The following is a 25,747-nucleotide window of genomic DNA, read 5'->3' as shown; positions in this document are numbered from 1 at the left end:
GTGGTTGAGTGTCTGCCTTCAGCTTAGGGTGTGATCCTGGAGTCCCAAGAATGAGTCCCACATCAGGCTCCCTGCATGGAGCCTGCTTCTCCCTCTGCCTATGTTTCTACCTCTCTCTCTTTCTCTTTCTCTCTCCCTCTGCCTATGTTTCTGCCTCTCTCTCTCTCTCTCTCTCTCCCTCTGCCTATGTCTCTGCCTCTGTCTCTCTGTCTCTCATGAATAAATAAATAAAAACTTCCAAAAAAAAGTTATGGTCTCAAAAAGAAGATAGGAAAGAGAAATTCAAGATACATGTAAAAGATATAATTGGGAAGAAAATCTAACAACGGAATGGTTCAGATAAGTCACTGGTAAGGGAAATAAAGCCAGATGTCATCAAACTTTTCTTAGGAAAACTTGGAAGTTACCGGGCAATGGGTAGACATACTTAAGATCCTTAAGGAATGAAAATCTGAGCTAAGGATTTTATATCCAGACAAATTGATTTTTTAACTGTGCAGGCCATATACAAACTGTCATAAACATGCAGGAAATCAGAAACATCATTTCCAGGAGCACAACACAAGAAATCTTCTAGAGGACAAGCCTCAAATAACCAAAATGACGACAGAGCCCTTGAGTGGATATGATAAAGTTTCACTCCTGATACGGCAATCATACAGAAGCAGAGTCAGTGGCATGGGAAGATCTACGTTTTTATGACTTACACATGGAGAAATTAGATGAATCAAAACCTCCAAATGACCTTTGAACTGTTCTATATAATGTCACTATCTTCTTTGATTGATACCCTGAGCAACTATCTGGATCCTTGGCTTTTCCCAAAACAAGTTAGTAAGGTGGGACCATAGCCAACCTATGGTCAAAATAAAATCATTTCCATGATGGGTCAACCCAGAAAGTATATGCTGATACTATAATATTCAAACTATGGGGCTGAGGATTCGGAACTGATAGGATGGCAAAGGGGATAATGACAAGTTGACACCATTGATTCATCCTTTCCCACTATACACCAGTAAATAGACCTGTGTGTTGACAGCCACAGTACAGAGATTTCATATAATACAGCCCATAGCCCCAAATGACTACAGCTGATCTCTGAACAGCATAAGAGTTAGGGGTGCCAACCCCCACACAGTCAAAAATCTACATATAACATTTGCCTCCTCCGAATTTAAATACTAATAGCAATTAGAACTTGAGCTAACACTGCAGGAACAGAAATATACAGGAGAATAACCAGACATCTATCTCATAATGAATCCAATCAACACTGCCTCTCATTGTGAGATGCATCATTTTATGTATCCCTAACAAACAAGTTGCCAATTATTGATAATAAAAACAATTCCACAAGACTTCCAATGTTGGAACTAAAACTGTATTATTTAACTTACCTACTTAAAATTCCTAATGAAATAAGCAAAAGAAAAAACTAGCAAAAATTAGAAAACAATTTTACCAGCATAGACCGAAGCAAGAAGAAACTCTGAATTTGGGCAGGCAGAAAGTTTTGCTTCCAATTACAGTGGATTGAACCTATCCTCACAGCGGATTAACAATTATAAACTCTGGCCAAAATATACACCAAAAGCTATCTGAAGGCAATAGAGAGCAACTGACATAAATTGGAGTTGACACTCAGAAAAACAGTAACACCTGATGCATTTCTTGATATCTGGCTTTTTGCCTGAGTGCAGGTCTCAGCCGACATGATGCTAAATAGACAGAATTCAGACATAAACCCAGGGTCCTGCTGGCTTTAGGAATCAGAAAACAGAGTTCAAGACTCTACAGCAGCTGGAAAATAAGAAAGTAAGGAAAGCTCAAAATAGAAAAGCATGGAGGAGGATTTCTAAAGTTTGTGCATAATTTCTGCCAGGATCTCTGGCTAACCCCTGACCAAGATGACAAGCTGTATAGAGCAGACAATAAGACATCATGCTAAAGCGACAGGAACAGAATAAAGAGTTCCAGTGTGAAAGCCCTCAGGAGAGACAAAGATTAGAGTCTGAGTGCAGCCAAATAAACTGGCTAAAACAAATACTTAAATTCTTCAGAGGCACGTAACAGAATCTACAATCTCTACAATGCAAGATTTACTATATCCAGGATAAATTCCAAAATTGCTAGACATAGGAAAGACAAAACAAAACACGAACCTGTGATCTCTACTCAAGAAAAAAATAATCAACAAAGACCAGACTCTGGGGGCGCCTGGGTGGCTCAGTCGGTTGAGCATCTGCCCTCAGCTCAGGTCATGATCCCAGAGTCCTGGGATCAAGTCCCACACAGGGAGCCTGCTTCTCCCTCTGCCTATGTCTCTGCATCCCTCTTCCTCTCATGAATAAATAAATAAAATCTTAAAAAAAAAAAAAAAAGACCAGAATCTGAGATGACCCAAATGTTGGAATTAGCAAGATGAAAATTTTAAAGTATTTAGAAGCTTAGATTTCAAAATAATTGTTTGAGAATATATAAAGGAAAATACACCCTTAATAAGTGAACAGACAGAAAAATCTCAGCAGAGCAACAAAAGCTGCACTGTGCATTGACAGTGTTTGTAAAATTAAAACGTATAACAACAATATAACTAAAGACTGGAAAATACTGGTTGTGAAGTCCTTATACTTCATGTGAATTAGTATAATATTATTTGAAAGTAGACTCTAGTTAATTAAAGAGGCATAATAGAATAAAAAATTATCTTTTTCTGTATGTTGGTAAATTGAACACCAATAAAAGTTAATTAAAAAAAAAAGAATAAAAAATTATCAATTTACCCAATGGTCTTGAAATTATGAAAATTCTATTCAAAAAGTAGGTGTAGGTGAACTGGGAAGGAAGGGAGAGGAGTGTAAGGCAAGAGGCAAAGATCCCATCTTGGAATAAACTGGAAAAGGCACAAATTACTTCACAGAATATCTTAATAAGAACATACATCCAGTAAAACAAGATGATAAAACAACAAAATGAGAAAGTAATATCGTAGATCAAAGGAAATGCCATGATAGAAATAATAAATAAAGTAGAAACAGCACAGAATAAAATAGACCTTGGCAAAAATCAAATTACAGGTATAGCTAGAAGACCTGAGATGATCATTGTGACCACAAAGGAAAAGCGCAGAGAGGATACAGCACTTTGCCATAATTTAACAGATACAGAAGACAAAGACTATCCAACATTAAGGATAAGTTGTATCACTTAAGTTAAAGATTAGAAAAATGAAAGCAAAGATTTATTCAAAGATATATAATATTCAAAAAAATCTTGAAATGAAAAAATAATTGGATCTGCAGATTAAAAATACACTGTCCTTTGGAAAACACGCAGAAGGCTCAACAGCAAGACATATCCTAGCTGTTTCTGAAATTCAGGGACAAATAATTCTTTTGGGCAGCTAGCTAGAAAAAGCACACCACGAATAAGGGAGAAAATGAGGCAAACCTCAGACTTCTCTATAGGCAGACTCAGTAGCAGAGGCAGTGGGTTAAAGTGTCGGACATTCGGGAGTGGGAAAGTGTGACCCACGGATATTATAGATATCTTCAGTTTCATTTCAATTCCTATTCTTTAACACTCAAGGAAAAGTAAAAACTTAAATAAAATAGAATATATATGAACCCATTTGTACAAATATATTTCCTCCTATCTGTCTCTCCGCTTTCCATGGATCTGCATGGAAGGATGCCAGGAGTCATGCTGACAGTGGTTAATTCTGGGTGGTAGGATGGGCTTGTTGACTTCAATCTTCTCACTTATCTGCCTCACTGCCTGCCTCCCAGGGCTGTGGTGAACACGGGAAGAGACAGTACAGGAATGAGCTTAGCCTAAGGCCTGGCATGAAACAAACGTTCGGCAAGTTGGGTGGAGTATTACAGTTCTCAAATTAGGTCTATAAACTTATTTGTAATGAAAATTCTCTATAATCAATCAAGACACCACCTTATATCCCACTTGGGCAAATGCACAGCCCCTGCTTCCACCCAACAAGTCCCATGCAGAGGCCCTTGAACTAGAATGTTTTCATTCCCTCCATGCTTGTCACATGCATCCTGTGAATTTTGGTCCTCCAAAAGTGTCTCCTCCCTCTTACTCGAACACTCATCTTCCTTGGAGCTAAACTGTTCAAATCTCAACTCCACCAAAAATGACCTATATGACTTTGGGGCCTTCATATAGCACCCTTAGGTACATGTCTCCTCATCTAAAATAATGGGACAATAATACCCATCCCAAAAAGGTATTGAAAGAAATAAAAATTAAAATAAAAGCATATACAGTATCTATATAAAGCAAAATAAATAAATGTTTTGTGGGCAGCCGTGGTGGCACAGCAGTTTAGCGCCACCTGCAGCCCAGGGCGTGATCCGGGAGACCCTGGATTGAGTCCCACGTCAGGCTCCTTGTGTGGAGCCTGCTTCTCCCTCTGCCTGTGTCTCTGCCTCTCTCTGTGTATCTCTATGAATGAATAAATAAATAAAATAAAATCTTTAAAATAAAAAAATGTTTAAAAAAATGAAATAAATGTTTTGTTATCATTTTTATGTGACTTATTTTATGCCTTACCTGCCCTGTTTTTTTTTTTTTAAATACATACACACACACACACACACACATACACACATGCATACACTCCTTAAAGACAGAGTATGTTCCTTGGCTTGGAACCCAATGAAGAGCCGAGTGGTATAAGGGTCTGCACAAGAACTAACAAAACATAAGGAGGAATGGGTCCTTTCAAGATCACCTTGCCTAGTAATTCCCAAAACTTGAGAGGCTTGAAGAAGAGCCCTGGAGTCTGCTATCAGTGATCCTAGTGAAACCAAGCTAAAATCAGAGAATTTGTCATTGTTAAATTTGCTAGTGAGGCAAATCTGAGAATCACAGAAGACACTCAATGAATAGCTGCTGTACTGACTTACACTGAAACCAGACAGTGACAACACATCTGGAATGAGCACTTGCCTCAAATGACCAAAGGCCTAGAGGTGTGTATGTGTGTGTTGGGGTGGGCGTGGGGTCTTCATAAATTCACCCTCAGGGAACTGGACTCTGCTCTCTTCAGAACTGTTCAGCAGGTCAACAACTCTGGGCACTTTGTTGATAAGGCTGGGATAAATGCCACCAGCCCCAGGAAGAATTTTCCTTCTCAAGGTTATATGCCTGTGCAAACCTGGCTCTAATATAGTGTATAAACTACTCAACTGTTTGCTCTTTTAGATTAAGATTTTTCCCATCATTAAAGGAGTAACACGTTCATTAAAAATTTTTCTGAAAATACAGAAGCAGCAGAAAGAAGAACCAAACAACACCCAGAGATATACTATGTAAAAACAATCTGTTTTAGAATTTCTTTCCAATCATTTACTAGTACTCTGCAAACACCTTCCATGTTACCATTAACTTTAGGGAAATCATTGCTCACAGCTCCACGTTTTACCGGGTAGGTAAGGTGGATAAGATACGCTGTGACTCACAGAACCCTTTTTCTGTTGTTAAACATTTATGTTATTCTTCTAAATAACAATGCCATGGCTATCTTTGTGCATAATGCAGTTTCCATATTTGAAAGTATTTCCTCAGAACAGATTCATAGAAGAGGAATTATCATGCCAAAGGATATTGCAGCAATCTTTAGCAATATACTTATAAAACACTCACCTTGGTTTCCCATATAATATCTAAGGTTCAAGTCATTATTTGCACTGAGGTTCTTCAAAAAAACATTATAATCCACTGCAGTATCTTTATCAATGTTGTAGTGTTTTGCAAACCTGGAATAGAAATGTTCTTTGGTAATCAGAAATTATGATACAGAGAATCTAAAATGAAGCAAGGGTATCCTTTAACACAGGGGTTGGCATTCATTTTAATGTGTTTCTAGCTAGAGCTGAAATTAAAAACTGAACCCTAGGAAGTGTTACTGTAAGATTAAAATACACAGACACTTCAAAGGAGATCACTGTACTTGGCCTACCGATGCGTGCTGAAGATTCTAACAGTACAAGCCCAACTTAGGGCTCATCTTCTCCCTTCTCAGGCAGGAGGAGGGGGCCGCCAGGACTCAGGCTGCATTCAGATGGCAAAAGCAGGTCTCACTTGCTTTTAATAATTAGGGGGCAATGATCTGGACCTAGGTCAATTGGCAAAAAGCCTCTATAGCCAGAGAAATCTAAAGCTGGGGTTAGGGGAGAACATGACCAACCCACTTGACAGCATATCACAGAGATAAACTGAGGCCTAGTTCACTGTAGCAGGGGGAAAACTTTCCTTGGAGCATTCTAGGATTTCCATAGAGAAAAAGAACATTTTAAAACATTTAACCAGGGACGCCTGGGGGGCTCAGTGGTTGAGCATCTGCCTTCAGCCCAGGGCATGATCCTAGAGTCCTGGGATCGAGTCCCACATGGGGCTCCCCGCGGGGAGCCTGCTTCTCCTTCTGCCTGTGTCTCTTCCTCTCTCTGTGTGTGTTTTTCATGAATAAATATATAAAATCTTTTTTAAAAAGTAAAAATAAATAAATAAATAAAACACTTAACCCAGTGTCTTTCCCTGAAATATACGGAGATACTCTTTTTTTTTTTAAAGTGCAGAGAAACGGCAGCCCAGGTGGCTCAGAGGTTTAGTGCCGCCTTCAGCCCAGGGCCTGATCCTGGAGACCCGGGATGGAGTCCCGTCAGGCTCCTTACATGGAGCCTGCTTCTTCCTCTGCCTGTGTCTCTGTTTCTCTCTCTCTCTCTCTCTCTCTCTCTGTGTGTGTCTCTCATGAATAAATAAAATCTTTTAAAAAAATAATAAAATATAGTGCAGAGAAATAGGATGTTTGGATTTTTTTCCTTCTTATAATGAATTTTCTATTATTCAAATCTGCCACTTGATAAATGGTTTTCTAGATGATTTCTGCATTATTACATTTATAAAAAATTGACAGTTTTTAAATGTTTGGTTATATTATCTCCATATGTGTTGGTTTCTATAATTACCTAATTTCATGCTGCTTTCTAAAAATTTAGTAATTATCACTTAAAGTATTTGTTATTTTTCTGTTTTCCAAATTTAACAAAGAGTAACGTCATGTATTCATTTCAATGCATACCTTTTTTTTTTCCACTTTGATGAATCTTGCCTATTGTTCTAATGAGAAAAATTATCTGGAGATAGGATAACTGCCAGATGCTAACACTGAAACTCCCCAAATAGCCACATCTTTCATCCACAATCTCTGCCTTGTGAAAATACGACTGTAGGCTCAGGGACCCAGGAGGCTGACCTACTGTGCTCCTTTCTGTTTGAGTTGCTGTCCTCTAAGAAGCGTTGACTACTCTGCTGCCCCAGCAACATGTCAGATACTGACAAAAATCTTGTCCCCAATTTCCCTGTTTTCTGTAAAAATCCAACATTGCTTCAGACTGGTATCTCCTCCTAAGAGAGTCCCAACCTCTCCTAATGCCCAGCCCACCTGTCTTTAGAATACTGACCACGTATTCATTGAGGGCAGACAGACAAAATTCCATGGTAGTATTTCCTACAAATAAAAATCTCAAAAATCAAGCCTCAGTACTGCCCAGGCATGCAGTATCTCAAGGGCTTTGAGGCAGAACTGTTCCTGAGATTAAAGGGCAATGGCCATTTTCCCAGAGATCTGTGCTTGGAGCAGGAGAGCTCACACATCTGCGCGGACCCTCAGGCGAGTGGGTCATGCAGGAAGGCCAACTGTAGGGTGAAGGGAATGACACCCATAGACCCATAAACCTCTCCAGTACCACCACCTACAACTAGCCTTGGGCTTCACTGCTCTGCTCAGGCAGCAGGCTGACCTTCTGAGAGTGTTGGCTTTTCAGGCTGCTCATACATTATTTTACTGGGATTCAAATGCTTCAGCCTGGAGGGCAACAGAGAGGAGGGTGTGAGAGATGGGAAAGGGAAAAGAAACCCAGTGGGTCCCAGGGTAGTATGATGAAGTATAAAATCAGCGATGATTTTCTTTCTCGCCTCTTCTTCACACACACTGCCTGGTGTTCTGTAGCCTAAGGGGAAGTGTTTTCCAAGGAATAAAGCACATTCCCAGAAGCTTTATGAACCGTGGGAGAGTCACTATGGGACAAGAACCTACTATGTGCTGGGCGCATCACAGGCCTGCAGTGCACATTACCGGGAACCTTAGCACCAGCCCTGCAAGGTTGGCTCCTCAGCCTCCACTATTTATGAGAAACCTGAGGGATCCCTGGGTGGCGCTAGTGGTTTAGCGCCTGCCTTTGGCCCAGGGCGCGATCCTGGAGACCCAGGATCGAATCCCACGTCGGGCTCCCGGTGCATGGAGCCTGCTTCTCCCTCTCCCTCTGCCTATGTCTCTGCCCCTCTCTCTCTCTCTCTCTCTCTCTCTCTCTGACTATCATAAATAATAAAATAAAAAATTTAAAAAAAAAAAAAAAAAAAAGAGAAACCTGAGTCTCAGAGAGGCCCAGAAGCTTCCCCAGGCCCTAGAACCTGGGAGGGAGCCACACAGACCTGACCCTGAAGTGTGCCCGACTCCAAAGGCTAGGCGCTTTACCACCACCCCAAGAGCCAGAGGCTGGTATTCAGTAGGAGGCTGTTTTCAATAAAAGAAAGGATTCAAAAATGCATTGTGTCTCCTGCTCAAAAACTAAAAGGGCCAAGTTAATACTGAAGCAGCTTCTCAAGGAAAGAGTATATTCTTGAGCTTCAATAAGAAAAGCATTAAAGCAATCGAAGAAATGGTCTACGTTTGATCTTCTGTGTTTCTATTCTAAAGAAAAGCAATTCTATTATGTTAAGTTTCTCAAGCCTTATCATGAAAACAGTATTGTTTTCGAGGCTTAAAAAAAACCTCAAATAAAAATTTGTGGAGTTCTTTATTATTCGATACTTACGAGATGGGGAAACAGACAGTAACATTTTTTATAGATTTACTAGGTTGGAGACTGCAGTGCCAAACACAAGGTTTATTGTCAAATAAAACACTGTTTTGTTTTTTGATTGCCTGTTTTAGAAGAGTGTTGCTTCTGTTCTATAATTGCGTGCACAAAATTATTTAATTTGTTTTGTTTGGATCTTATTCTGGACACTTTCCCAGTCGGAAAGATGTAAAAATTAAAACATCTATTATGTCCTTTTATATTCTGAGGTGGGTTATAAAGAGGAAAAAAAGAAGAAAATATCCCAAAGACCAGGAAACACCTATTTTTAAAAAGTCTCCTTGCTTCTCAGACCCCACAGTGCCTATGCCATGATCACCTGCCCCCCCTACACTTCCTTGCTGTAGGAACAAGTTCTTCCTCTCCTTCCAGAAGCAACATTGTCTTTATGGACACCATGCGAGCAACCACAGCCACCAATGTCACAGGGATTTATAACTGCAGTGTGATGTGAAACTCTTCGGCTCAGAGTGAAATAATAAGGCTTGGTACTTCTGTTAACAGCCTGGGGGATACTTTTAAAAAGTAGGAAGAGGAAGAGAGCTTCTTGGCCAAGTACCACAGAAATGAAGTTAAACCCCTTTCTAGTGGCTTCCATTCAAAACTCAGGTAGCTACAGAAGCCAGGCATTTGGCTTCTTCTAAATGATCTGGAGTTTATTGGAGACTCAGGGAAAAAAAGAAAGAAAAGAAAAAGAAAATATGCCCATGCAGGCTTCCACACATGGCCCCCGAGTCAGGAGCAGGTGGTGGTGGGTTTCAAAAGCTGTGAAGCAGTGAGATGTTCAGTTTTTCACTGTCTCCCTGGCTGCAGTGCCCCCCAGACCCCAGCAACAATGGTCCTTGGAGGAAAATTGCGTTTCTGTTATTATATCAGGATGGAGAGCCAATAGGGAGCACATCAACCAATGAATAAATCCTGAAATTTGTTCTTCTGTAACCCCAGGCTTTGAGTAAAAGTCAACTGGGAACTGGGAACACGGGGGATGGCGGATGTGGGGCCAACCAGGAATGGAGAGACAACTGGTGATGGATTACTTAAATAATCAAGATGTGTTCAGATCTGCAGGCCAGATGACTGCCACCCTGGGGACTCTCAGAATTAGAATCATTAGCTCTCGAATTTGAGCACTTGTAGAGACCACAAACACAGGAGAAACGCCATGAGTGCCTCTTCTAAAAACAGTCAAGACAGAGAGGGCAGGAGGGGACGACATCTGGCTCCACTGCATCTGCCTGGTCCCACTTTGAAACGGGGCTAAGTTCTACTGAGCAATCTCTCACCTGACCTTCGTTTACTTACTTTTTGTATTCATCATCTTTCATCTTCAAACAGAAGGTCTCGAGAACTTTCCTCAGTTCACGGGGCTGGATCAGACCAGTCTTGCTAACATCAATGAGCTTGAAGGCTTTGAAAATAGTTTTAATGTTTCTGAAAATCTGTGCAGAAGAAGTGATTTAGGAGAAGTCAAAAGACCCAGTGTTAAAAACCAAAATGATCATTAAAAAAATATGAATGTTTTTAAATACTTCTGGTAAAATAAAATGTTTTCAAAGACTCACACTTGAGGTATTGCAAAATGCCATGTCTATGGAAAAAAAGAACACTTTGTATTTATTGAATGTTTGTAAAGCCATTTTCTCTGTAAATGGTCTCAGTAAGTTCTTAAAAAGTCTTTCTGATGTAAAGCAGTAAGTCTCATAGACAATTCATTCCCTTTTAGAGCCATATGAAAGATCTTTTTTGTTAATTGTTACTCAAAAACTATAGTTCAGGTACGACTGAACTTGCACTATCTTCATTTTTCATGGCCATATGCAAAATGTTTTTACTAGGAGCTGCAAAATATGACTATACATTTCAACCCCTCTGAATTTTTTAAAAATATTATAGAAAAGTTGTATAGACATACTTCCCAAATTCAGCAAATGCATATTTATTGGACACATAAATGTGACGGGCATTTGGAGCAGCCCTGTGGAGACGCAGAGTACTAAGCTGTGTGCTTACCCCAAACCTACTTGTACTCAGGACAGGAACATCCGCCGGGGCTCACGGGTGCCAAGCTTGGAGCTATGTCATTGAATCCCCCCAACCCACAGGAGGAAAGTACTGTTCCCCATTTTTTAGATAAAATGGAGGTTCAGAGAGGCTACATGAGTTACCCAACATCACCTCCATCAACAATGATCACCTGGATTCTAATGCAAGTCTACCTACCCTTTACCCACACTTCCCGAGGAAAAGACAGGATGTAAAATAAGTGTTTGCTGAAGCTGAGCTGTGGAAACAAGAGCCAGAGAACAGAGAATGCAGAGCTGTAAGCCCTTTCAGCCTGAGTCATCTAGGAGGCTTCCTGGAGGAGGAGGCATCTGAGCTGAGAGGAGTGGCTAGGGCAGGACAGGATGGCATTCCGCACGGCAGAACACAAAGGCCAGGGTTGGGATTGTAGAGGAAAAGTGATGAAGGTCTGGCATGACTGGGCTTTGGCAGGTCTGACTCTGCTGCCCTGGGCAAGGTCAAGTCCATGCCCAGTCCAGACTCGGGTATGTTCGGTGCCTCCCACGAAGAGGTCAGGGGAAAACCCTAAGATGAGCAGGTTTTCTTCTCTTTTTATTAACATCACCTACTTCCTCAACACTCCTCTGTGGGTTCCTTTCACTGGACTCTGCGTGACGTGGGAGGAACCCCTGACAGCCCTCTCCTGGGGTGGCTGCCCTTGTGCTCACAGTTGAGGAAGCACTGGGCTGGTGGGAGGACGGCTGCTGCTCCCTCTTCTCCCCAGCTGCTTGGACCTATGAGCACCAGGCCTCCCGGCTAGGCTATTAGCCCCTGACATGCCAGCCCTGCTCCCAGGACCACTCAGGGCTCCCTATGGACAACCTCTGAGCCTAGGTCTCTTAGCTCCTGGTCCTCCTCTTAGCCAGAGGTCACCGTTGCCTGCTCGGACTCCACACCGTGTCATCCCCAATGACTGCCACTCTCCAAAATCAAGCCCCATGCTCCAACCACCCCACCCCTCTTCCAGCTGCCTTGCTCAAGCGCATGACCCCACAGCCTTCTCCTCAGCAGGGCCCCCACCTGCCACTCAGTTCCTGTGCACAGCTCCCCCTCGTTCCCTCCCAATGGCTCAGTCTCTATAATCACCACTGCATATGTGCTTCCTCCTCCCCCCTCAGCCCTGGCAAGCCCCCATCCCTGGTTAAATCCAACACACTGCCTCTTCCAAGCCCCTGCTGTGGCCACAGAGGGCGACCCTCCAACACTCAACTGGGTTCCCTCACTCGAGGGCACTGTGTGATCCTGCTCTACTGCCCCAGTCACTCGCCACCCCATCCAGAGCCTCTCACCCCTCCCAACCTCCCTTCTCAACCCCTGCCCCCCTCCTCCACCCACTGAGAACCTCGCTCCTTATCTACAGGAAAAACAGAAATGGCAATAAGACAATGGCCGGTGGCGCCATGCTCCCGGGCATCTGTCTGACTCCAAACCCACGTGAGGGGTCTCCCCTCCTGGTCCATGATGCTACCTATCAGACACTCATGAGCCAGTCCCCCACAACCACGCTGCCTCATTCACATCTCCCCACAAGCTGTGACCTGCCAGGCCCCACAGACTGGCCCTGGCAGCTCTCCCAACTCATCTCCCCTACTTGTCCCCTGGCTCGCTGCTTTCGGGCCACACCAGGTCCTTTGCTGCCAGGCTCCTCCTGCCTCAAGGCATTTGCCTTTGCTATTCTTTCTGTCTAGAACATTCTTCCCCAGATACTAACTGTCCCATTCCCTCACTTTATCCAGATCTTGGCCCTCTTGTCTTCTTATCAGAAAGGCCTTCCTGACCACAAGTATAAGTAAGACCCCACCCTACACACTCTGATCCTTTTCTTCAGAGTACATCTCACCAACTGATTTAATACTCATCTTTACTATCTCTCCCTCCAGAATGTCAGGTCCCCGGAGTTGGGTTCAGAGCTTCAGTTCCAGGATCTGGCTCAGTTAAGTGTCTGAGTGAATGAATGAACCTGCCTTTTCACCTGCTTAGGAAAAAGCCACATTCTGGGGAAGCCTGGTTATACCTCCTCAGGGCCAATCCTGAATGTAAGAATGACTCGGTCTACTATAGATGGAATAATGATTATAATATCATAACTGAACAAATATTAATTGGATGTTCTGTGCAAAGCCCCATGCTAAATTCTATATACACCTCTCGCTTCTAACAACCAGGGAACACTGGCTGAAACCATCTTAATCTCCCAAACTGGGAATGCCCAGCAGGGAACAGTGGGAATTGCATCCACCACTGTGAGGCTGGCTTGTGCGTCCACCCTCAGCCCGACCGCTTTGTCTAAAAGAGCGGAGCCACTTGCTCCGTGGTCAAACAGAACCCTCAGCACCTTGTCCGCTGCCAAATTTCGATTCACCTCTTCTGATCAAATGGAGGACAGGAGGCGATGCGCTTTTTTAAACCCCCGAAGCAGCCCATATGGGTCTCCAGCGTGGAAAGCCAGGAAGCAGCAAGTCTGGCACAGAACTCACACCCACCAGAGGTATGTCTCCAAGTTTCTTATCATTTGTCAGACTGAAGTTTGGCAAGATCTGAATTGAGCTGCAGATGGTGGGGCTTATCGGAGGCAGGGAAGTTAGGGCCACGGTGTACAAGACTCGTCCCATCCAGGACAGGAGAGCAGGAAAAAGCATAAAGGAATCAAGTGGCTGGGGTCAGGGGAGTGACCGTGTCCATGTCCCACCCCATTTCCCTGCTCCCTTGAGAAGGGAAGAGAGGCAGGAGAGGAGAAGGTAAAGACGGAGAAACAGGATGGCGTGGGCAGCATCTAGCCCCTTTCTAGGCCAGCTAGACGTGTGCCATTTTGGTATAAGTGGGACATGTCTGTATTAAGAGCCACCATCTCTGAGCCTCCTGCTTACCCCCCACGCCAGCTCCAAATCCCACAAAATCACCCCCTCCCACAGTCCCTGGGCTCCAGCCACAACGAACTACTCAAATTCACCAGCACGGCAGGCTCTCTCTTACATACTGGAAAGTCCTCACCCAGCCTGGCCTGCGAAGCCCTAGTTGATCTGCCCTAGTCAATCTGACCCCCACTACCTCTTGACCCCGCCCCTCCATTCCTCCCCTGCTCTCTCTGCTCCAGCTGCCAGGCCTCCTTGTTCTCCCCCACCCCTACCAAGCATGCTCATCCAATCTCCTCCTCCTGATAGCTCCCTCCGGGCTTCATTCAGGTGTGTCACACTGCCACCTGCTCCAACAAGCCTTCCTCCATGGCCTACACGAGAGCCTGCACTCATCCCTTTCTGATCCCTCACACTTTCTCTTCTGTTCATCTACACTTGGATCACTTCCTATTTCTTTCTGTATGTTTATTGTCTTCCTTCCTCCACTGAAATGTAAACCCCACGGAGAAGGACTTGGTTTTGCTTGCTGCTATATCCCTGGGGCTTAGGACAGCACCTGGACAGAGTGGATGTTCATGAACATGTGCAGAGTGAGTTAGCATGCTGTGTCTGCTGCCCTGACCCCTTCTCTGGCCCTGCCACTGCTCCTTCGGGGTAGGATCCTGTGCACCGCCTCTGGCTTTCCCAATTACACTTCCATCCCACTGGCTGCGGGACTTTGATCTAGTCATCTGCGCATATTCCTGCCTGCAACTAGTCCCCAGCTCCCTATCTGGCCTCTGCTCTCCTGGGCTCCAATCCTCAATCCCCACGGCTTTGAGGGAGTAGTAGTCCTGAGGGCCAAACCCATGGACAGAGGCAAAAACTAGTGCACAGTTAGCAAAACGAGAGGAGCCACTACTTCTCGTTTCCTCTCCCAAACCCAGGCTGCTTCCCAGGAAAGAATATGTGCTCTCACTCCCCTTACTGAACAGAGATAGGCCTGAAAGGGGGTGCTCTTCTCACTTGGCTTCCTTGCCTAGGAGGCCTGACTACCTTTGCGTATTCGGCATGCAGCAGACTCCTGCCTACCACCTATTTTTGTATCCCTGTAAGCTAGAAATAGTTTTTACATTTCCTAATAGTCCAAAAAAAAAAAAAAAAATCAGAAAAAGGGTATTTGATGACAAGGGAAAGGGGAACTTCAGATTTCGATATCCATAAGGAAATATTATCGATGCCCAGACAGGCTCACTTGTTTCCACATTGCCTCTGGCTGCTTCCCCTACAAATGGTGGCAGAGTTGAGCAGTTGGACAGAATGTCTGGCCCATAAAAACAGCAAGACTCGCTATCTTTCCAGAACAAGTTCATGACCCCTGTTCCACTCTCCCCCATCACTCCCACTTCTCTCTGAAGGTGGTGGCACATGTTGGGGAGCTTTCTGTACACAAACACTGGAGGAGAAGCCCCGAGGATTTAAAATAAAACCAAAACAATAGCTACTTACAACCTTAAATTAAAGACAGGGAGCCAGGATAAAGACAGGGCCTGAGGCTATGAAGAAGCTGCTCAAAGTCTACTCTTCCCAACCATCTTCCCCATCCTGGGGAGGAGGGGAGCAGACTTAGTCCCGACACCCTCCCCGCCCATTCTCCCCAGCCCAGGCCCAGGCAGGAGCTGCTTCCCCTCCACAGCCCTGGCTCTCCACCCTCCACTCCCCAGCTAATCCTAGCTGGCAGTCTCGCACTGCACCCTGGCCCCCCAGTTCTCTGCTCCTTCTCCCCAGCCCCCACTGCACCCAGCCCCCCTTGCAGTACCACTGACCTCCAAAGCAGGGCAACATGTGACCCTCTCCATGTTCCTGGAGCCCCAGGCTGGGGAGATGCCCAAGGAGGAGGGGGATGGTGGGTGATGAACCCAGTATCTAGGAAGGGAACCAACGTGAGGACACACTAAAAAGCCTAGATTCCATGTGGACAGTAGGGCTGGGGAAAAGCAGGCTGGAAAGCTTTAAGTTCTGCAGGGTGCCTACACAAGCCAGGACTCGTTCACCTAACATTTCCAGAAAAGAAATGAAGCCCTATCTCACACAGGAGTGAAGTGAAAAAGAGGAAGTGCTTACCAAAGTGGGAGGAACAATCAGAGCAATATTAAAACACTCAAAAAAAGATTTAGGTGAATTTATGGAGGACAGACTCTTAAGTGCTATTACAAGAAGCAGAGAACGTCCAACTGTAACAAGTAAAGCGGAGGCAGGCATGATGGTAAGCCACACTGAGAACCACAGAAACTGCTCTGGGCTGCAGCCAGCCCCCACCCTCACCACAGCGCTGGCACTTCAGTGCTCCCCTCCCTCCCTCTCCACAAGGGACCTCCATGCAGTGTGGCGCATGGCCCGACACTGGCCCTGACATGAGACTTCAAATCCCAGCTCTGCGCTATTTTTCAGGTCACCTTGGAACAGTACCCTGACAACTAAACTTCAGTTTCCTCATCTGTGAAATGGAAATGAGTAAGGACCTGTGTCAGAGTGTGGCTGAGAGGAAACAAGCTCATGTATGCAAGTGCCTCATGTGGAACATCATACATGGCCGCATGATGCGGATTGTGGACTGGGACCAAAGATTAAGGACAGAGTCTCAAATAACCACACACCCATGTCAAGAAATACTGAGTAGCACTACTCTCTCCCACCCCAGCCAACTCCTCTAACCCCTTCACTGCCCTCCCTGACCAGCCTAAGTTAATAGGAGCCTTGAGAGGATATAAGGTCTTCAGTAGGCAGGAGTCCAGAACCAAAAAAAGGGCCTGGACTAATGAATATTTGTTGAATGGATGAATGTATATATGTATGAATAGATGGGAGGATGGATGGATGGAAGATGGCTAGCTGACTGGATACATAAATGGGTAGATGGAGAGATGGATGGATGATGGATGCATGGATGATGGATAGGTGAATAATGGATGGTTGGATGATGGGTGGATGGATGATGTGTGGATAAATGAATGGATGGATGGTGATGGATGGATGGATGGATGGATGGATGGATGGATGGATGGATGGATGGATGGATGGATGGATGGATGGATGGATGGATGGATGGATGGATGGATGGATGGATGGATGGATGGATGGATGGATGGATGGATGGATGGATGGATGGATGGATGGATGGATGGATGGATGGATGGATGGATGGATGGATGGATGGATGGATGGATGGATGGATGGATGGATGGATGGATGGATGGATGGATGGATGGATGGATGGATGGATGGATGGATGGATGGATGGATGGATGGATGGATGGATGGATGGATGGATGGATGGATGGATGGATGGATGGATGGATGGATGGATGGATGGATGGATGGATGGATGGATGGATGGATGGATGGATGGATGGATGGATGGATGGATGGATGGATGGATGGATGGATGGATGGATGGATGGATGGATGGATGGATGGATGGATGGATGGATGGATGGATGGATGGATGGATGGATGGATGGATGGATGGATGGATGGATGGATGGATGGATGGATGGATGGATGGATGGATGGATGGATGGATGGATGGATGGATGGATGGATGGATGGATGGATGGATGGATGGATGGATGGATGGATGGATGGATGGATGGATGGATGGATGGATGGATGGATGGATGGATGGATGGATGGATGGATGGATGGATGGATGGATGGATGGATGGATGGATGGATGGATGGATGGATGGATGGATGGATGGATGGATGGATGGATGGATGGATGGATGGATGGATGGATGGATGGATGGATGGATGGATGGATGGATGGATGGATGGATGGATGGATGGATGGATGGATGGATGGATGGATGGATGGATGGATGGATGGATGGATGGATGGATGGATGGATGGATGGATGGATGGATGGATGGATGGATGGATGGATGGATGGATGGATGGATGGATGGATGGATGGATGGATGGATGGATGGATGGATGGATGGATGGATGGATGGATGGATGGATGGATGGATGGATGGATGGATGGATGGATGGATGGATGGATGGATGGATGGATGGATGGATGGATGGATGGATGGATGGATGGATGGATGGATGGATGGATGGATGGATGGATGGATGGATGGATGGATGGATGGATGGATGGATGGATGGATGGATGGATGGATGGATGGATGGATGGATGGATGGATGGATGGATGGATGGATGGATGGATGGATGGATGGATGGATGGATGGATGGATGGATGGATGGATGGATGGATGGATGGATGGATGGATGGATGGATGGATGGATGGATGGATGGATGGATGGATGGATGGATGGATGGATGGATGGATGGATGGATGGATGGATGGATGGATGGATGGATGGATGGATGGATGGATGGATGGATGGATGGATGGATGGATGGATGGATGGATGGATGGATGGATGGATGGATGGATGGATGGATGGATGGATGGATGGATGGATGGATGGATGGATGGATGGATGGATGGATGGATGGATGGATGGATGGATGGATGGATGGATGGATGGATGGATGGATGGATGGATGGATGGATGGATGGATGGATGGATGGATGGATGGATGGATGGATGGATGGATGGATGGATGGATGGATGGATGGATGGATGGATGGATGGATGGATGGATGGATGGATGGATGGATGGATGGATGGATGGATGGATGGATGGATGGATGGATGGATGGATGGATGGATGGATGGATGGATGGATGGATGGATGGATGGATGGATGGATGGATGGATGGATGGATGGATGGATGGATGGATGGATGGATGGATGGATGGATGGATGGATGGATGGATGGATGGATGGATGGATGGATGGATGGATGGATGGATGGATGGATGGATGGATGGATGGATGGATGGATGGATGGATGGATGGATGGATGGATGGATGGATGGATGGATGGATGGATGGATGGATGGATGGATGGATGGATGGATGGATGGATGGATGGATGGATGGATGGATGGATGGATGGATGGATGGATGGATGGATGGATGGATGGATGGATGGATGGATGGATGGATGGATGGATGGATGGATGGATGGATGGATGGATGGATGGATGGATGGATGGATGGATGGATGGATGGATGGATGGATGGATGGATGGATGGATGGATGGATGGATGGATGGATGGATGGATGGATGGATGGATGGATGGATGGATGGATGGATGGATGGATGGATGGATGGATGGATGGATGGATGGATGGATGGATGGATGGATGGATGGATGGATGGATGGATGGATGGATGGATGGATGGATGGATGGATGGATGGATGGATGGATGGATGGATGGATGGATGGATGGATGGATGGATGGATGGATGGATGGATGGATGGATGGATGGATGGATGGATGGATGGATGGATGGATGGATGGATGGATGGATGGATGGATGGATGGATGGATGGATGGATGGATGGATGGATGGATGGATGGATGGATGGATGGATGGATGGATGGATGGATGGATGGATGGATGGATGGATGGATGGATGGATGGATGGATGGATGGATGGATGGATGGATGGATGGATGGATGGATGGATGGATGGATGGATGGATGGATGGATGGATGGATGGATGGATGGATGGATGGATGGATGGATGGATGGATGGATGGATGGATGGATGGATGGATGGATGGATGGATGGATGGATGGATGGATGGATGGATGGATGGATGGATGGATGGATGGATGGATGGATGGATGGATGGATGGATGGATGGATGGATGGATGGATGGATGGATGGATGGATGGATGGATGGATGGATGGATGGATGGATGGATGGATGGATGGATGGATGGATGGATGGATGGATGGATGGATGGATGGATGGATGGATGGATGGATGGATGGATGGATGGATGGATGGATGGATGGATGGATGGATGGATGGATGGATGGATGGATGGATGGATGGATGGATGGATGGATGGATGGATGGATGGATGGATGGATGGATGGATGGATGGATGGATGGATGGATGGATGGATGGATGGATGGATGGATGGATGGATGGATGGATGGATGGATGGATGGATGGATGGATGGATGGATGGATGGATGGATGGATGGATGGATGGATGGATGGATGGATGGATGGATGGATGGATGGATGGATGGATGGATGGATGGATGGATGGATGGATGGATGGATGGATGGATGGATGGATGGATGGATGGATGGATGGATGGATGGATGGATGGATGGATGGATGGATGGATGGATGGATGGATGGATGGATGGATGGATGGATGGATGGATGGATGGATGGATGGATGGATGGATGGATGGATGGATGGATGGATGGATGGATGGATGGATGGATGGATGGATGGATGGATGGATGGATGGATGGATGGATGGATGGATGGATGGATGGATGGATGGATGGATGGATGGATGGATGGATGGATGGATGGATGGATGGATGGATGGATGGATGGATGGATGGATGGATGGATGGATGGATGGATGGATGGATGGATGGATGGATGGATGGATGGATGGATGGATGGATGGATGGATGGATGGATGGATGGATGGATGGATGGATGGATGGATGGATGGATGGATGGATGGATGGATGGATGGATGGATGGATGGATGGATGGATGGATGGATGGATGGATGGATGGATGGATGGATGGATGGATGGATGGATGGATGGATGGATGGATGGATGGATGGATGGATGGATGGATGGATGGATGGATGGATGGATGGATGGATGGATGGATGGATGGATGGATGGATGGATGGATGGATGGATGGATGGATGGATGGATGGATGGATGGATGGATGGATGGATGGATGGATGGATGGATGGATGGATGGATGGATGGATGGATGGATGGATGGATGGATGGATGGATGGATGGATGGATGGATGGATGGATGGATGGATGGATGGATGGATGGATGGATGGATGGATGGATGGATGGATGGATGGATGGATGGATGGATGGATGGATGGATGGATGGATGGATGGATGGATGGATGGATGGATGGATGGATGGATGGATGGATGGATGGATGGATGGATGGATGGATGGATGGATGGATGGATGGATGGATGGATGGATGGATGGATGGATGGATGGATGGATGGATGGATGGATGGATGGATGGATGGATGGATGGATGGATGGATGGATGGATGGATGGATGGATGGATGGATGGATGGATGGATGGATGGATGGATGGATGGATGGATGGATGGATGGATGGATGGATGGATGGATGGATGGATGGATGGATGGATGGATGGATGGATGGATGGATGGATGGATGGATGGATGGATGGATGGATGGATGGATGGATGGATGGATGGATGGATGGATGGATGGATGGATGGATGGATGGATGGATGGATGGATGGATGGATGGATGGATGGATGGATGGATGGATGGATGGATGGATGGATGGATGGATGGATGGATGGATGGATGGATGGATGGATGGATGGATGGATGGATGGATGGATGGATGGATGGATGGATGGATGGATGGATGGATGGATGGATGGATGGATGGATGGATGGATGGATGGATGGATGGATGGATGGATGGATGGATGGATGGATGGATGGATGGATGGATGGATGGATGGATGGATGGATGGATGGATGGATGGATGGATGGATGGATGGATGGATGGATGGATGGATGGATGGATGGATGGATGGATGGATGGATGGATGGATGGATGGATGGATGGATGGATGGATGGATGGATGGATGGATGGATGGATGGATGGATGGATGGATGGATGGATGGATGGATGGATGGATGGATGGATGGATGGATGGATGGATGGATGGATGGATGGATGGATGGATGGATGGATGGATGGATGGATGGATGGATGGATGGATGGATGGATGGATGGATGGATGGATGGATGGATGGATGGATGGATGGATGGATGGATGGATGGATGGATGGATGGATGGATGGATGGATGGATGGATGGATGGATGGATGGATGGATGGATGGATGGATGGATGGATGGATGGATGGATGGATGGATGGATGGATGGATGGATGGATGGATGGATGGATGGATGGATGGATGGATGGATGGATGGATGGATGGATGGATGGATGGATGGATGGATGGATGGATGGATGGATGGATGGATGGATGGATGGATGGATGGATGGATGGATGGATGGATGGATGGATGGATGGATGGATGGATGGATGGATGGATGGATGGATGGATGGATGGATGGATGGATGGATGGATGGATGGATGGATGGATGGATGGATGGATGGATGGATGGATGGATGGATGGATGGATGGATGGATGGATGGATGGATGGATGGATGGATGGATGGATGGATGGATGGATGGATGGATGGATGGATGGATGGATGGATGGATGGATGGATGGATGGATGGATGGATGGATGGATGGATGGATGGATGGATGGATGGATGGATGGATGGATGGATGGATGGATGGATGGATGGATGGATGGATGGATGGATGGATGGATGGATGGATGGATGGATGGATGGATGGATGGATGGATGGATGGATGGATGGATGGATGGATGGATGGATGGATGGATGGATGGATGGATGGATGGATGGATGGATGGATGGATGGATGGATGGATGGATGGATGGATGGATGGATGGATGGATGGATGGATGGATGGATGGATGGATGGATGGATGGATGGATGGATGGATGGATGGATGGATGGATGGATGGATGGATGGATGGATGGATGGATGGATGGATGGATGGATGGATGGATGGATGGATGGATGGATGGATGGATGGATGGATGGATGGATGGATGGATGGATGGATGGATGGATGGATGGATGGATGGATGGATGGATGGATGGATGGATGGATGGATGGATGGATGGATGGATGGATGGATGGATGGATGGATGGATGGATGGATGGATGGATGGATGGATGGATGGATGGATGGATGGATGGATGGATGGATGGATGGATGGATGGATGGATGGATGGATGGATGGATGGATGGATGGATGGATGGATGGATGGATGGATGGATGGATGGATGGATGGATGGATGGATGGATGGATGGATGGATGGATGGATGGATGGATGGATGGATGGATGGATGGATGGATGGATGGATGGATGGATGGATGGATGGATGGATGGATGGATGGATGGATGGATGGATGGATGGATGGATGGATGGATGGATGGATGGATGGATGGATGGATGGATGGATGGATGGATGGATGGATGGATGGATGGATGGATGGATGGATGGATGGATGGATGGATGGATGGATGGATGGATGGATGGATGGATGGATGGATGGATGGATGGATGGATGGATGGATGGATGGATGGATGGATGGATGGATGGATGGATGGATGGATGGATGGATGGATGGATGGATGGATGGATGGATGGATGGATGGATGGATGGATGGATGGATGGATGGATGGATGGATGGATGGATGGATGGATGGATGGATGGATGGATGGATGGATGGATGGATGGATGGATGGATGGATGGATGGATGGATGGATGGATGGATGGATGGATGGATGGATGGATGGATGGATGGATGGATGGATGGATGGATGGATGGATGGATGGATGGATGGATGGATGGATGGATGGATGGATGGATGGATGGATGGATGGATGGATGGATGGATGGATGGATGGATGGATGGATGGATGGATGGATGGATGGATGGATGGATGGATGGATGGATGGATGGATGGATGGATGGATGGATGGATGGATGGATGGATGGATGGATGGATGGATGGATGGATGGATGGATGGATGGATGGATGGATGGATGGATGGATGGATGGATGGATGGATGGATGGATGGATGGATGGATGGATGGATGGATGGATGGATGGATGGATGGATGGATGGATGGATGGATGGATGGATGGATGGATGGATGGATGGATGGATGGATGGATGGATGGATGGATGGATGGATGGATGGATGGATGGATGGATGGATGGATGGATGGATGGATGGATGGATGGATGGATGGATGGATGGATGGATGGATGGATGGATGGATGGATGGATGGATGGATGGATGGATGGATGGATGGATGGATGGATGGATGGATGGATGGATGGATGGATGGATGGATGGATGGATGGATGGATGGATGGATGGATGGATGGATGGATGGATGGATGGATGGATGGATGGATGGATGGATGGATGGATGGATGGATGGATGGATGGATGGATGGATGGATGGATGGATGGATGGATGGATGGATGGATGGATGGATGGATGGATGGATGGATGGATGGATGGATGGATGGATGGATGGATGGATGGATGGATGGATGGATGGATGGATGGATGGATGGATGGATGGATGGATGGATGGATGGATGGATGGATGGATGGATGGATGGATGGATGGATGGATGGATGGATGGATGGATGGATGGATGGATGGATGGATGGATGGATGGATGGATGGATGGATGGATGGATGGATGGATGGATGGATGGATGGATGGATGGATGGATGGATGGATGGATGGATGGATGGATGGATGGATGGATGGATGGATGGATGGATGGATGGATGGATGGATGGATGGATGGATGGATGGATGGATGGATGGATGGATGGATGGATGGATGGATGGATGGATGGATGGATGGATGGATGGATGGATGGATGGATGGATGGATGGATGGATGGATGGATGGATGGATGGATGGATGGATGGTCAGAGCATTTTAGGTGAAATGAACTTCATTTTACACAGGGAGAAACTGAGGCTCAGAGGGTCAAGTGCCCAAGTTCGAGGCAGAAACTCACCAGGAATCCAGCCTTCCAATTCTATGTTAAATGTAATATTGTTTAGGTTTTAATTGTGTATTGAATGGACACAGGACACTATTGCTAACATGTTTAGGATTTAAAGAACAGAGATCAGACAAATGCCTGCGTCCCCGCCATCAGCTGAAGAGACAGGGCAGCTGCGCTCCTGGCCCCTCGGGAGCCCGGCACGCGCCGCCCCCCCCAGCCCCAGGGCAGCTCCCCAGCACAGCCCCACTCTGGCCCTCTTCCCCTCACAGCTGCCTCCCCAACTCCATCTCAGTGTCGCCTCTAGGAGACACAGCTTATTGTCTGACACTCACTTAGTGACACAGCTTTCATGAGATGAGTACTCACTGGAATGGTAGGTCTTTAAATCCTTCCACTTTTAACCCCTCTGTAAAATTCTGTTTAGGTTTTTCTCTTAGTGGATTTTACTAGTTCTTATCTAATCAGACCATCTCTGTCTTTTAAGTGGACCATTTATTACAACTACCCACATACTTGGGATTTCTACTAGTTCTTCCTATTCTGAGGCTCCTTGCCGTCTTTCTGGTCAATCCTATTTTTATTCCAGTTTGTTTGTCTCCATTTGTAAATTTAGGACTCAATCACTCCATTTTTAATTTTGTGAAAGCTGCTCGGGAAATTATAACCTGCATATTTTTCCAAGTCTCAAGTTAACCATAATTTTTAATCTTCCTGATGGACAAGGTAACAACTCTAGAACATTTTCACTCCAATCCCTCCTCTCTGTATAAATTGCTACTGTCATATATTTTAATCCTATTCTATTTTTAAATTCCCAAAGTCCTCATTATTCCCAGTCCTTAGCACCCCCTGAGGTCAGCGGGAGCATTTGGATCTAACCACACACTCTCCACCCTCTGGGCCGCATTGCCTCCAACTGTCCGTCTGGGAGTGTTTTCCTTCAACCTAAAGTACACCCTTTAAAGTTCTTTCACTGGGT

The 25,747-nt window shown here is 46.0% G+C and overlaps 1 protein-coding gene across 1 annotated transcript in view; it reads right to left on the bottom strand.

Annotated features, from left to right (window-relative positions):
- The window catches only part of EFCAB6 (EF-hand calcium binding domain 6), a 237,958-nt gene that overhangs the window by 169,881 nt on the left and 42,330 nt on the right, over nt 1-25,747 (bottom strand). Inside the window, exons 6-8 of the mRNA XM_041755332.1 lie at nt 13,490-13,553; nt 10,248-10,384; nt 5,671-5,783 (exon numbers count right to left, since the gene is read on the bottom strand). Of these exons, the coding sequence (XP_041611266.1) occupies nt 5,671-5,783; nt 10,248-10,384; nt 13,490-13,553 (314 nt within the window). The remainder of the gene's footprint in view (nt 1-5,670; nt 5,784-10,247; nt 10,385-13,489; nt 13,554-25,747) is intronic.

The sequence above is a fragment of the Vulpes lagopus genome, chromosome 5, assembly GCF_018345385.1.
Source record: "Vulpes lagopus strain Blue_001 chromosome 5, ASM1834538v1, whole genome shotgun sequence".
In the NCBI taxonomy this organism is placed as follows: Eukaryota; Metazoa; Chordata; class Mammalia; order Carnivora; family Canidae; genus Vulpes; species Vulpes lagopus.
This window is presented reverse-complemented; position numbering and strand designations above follow the sequence as displayed.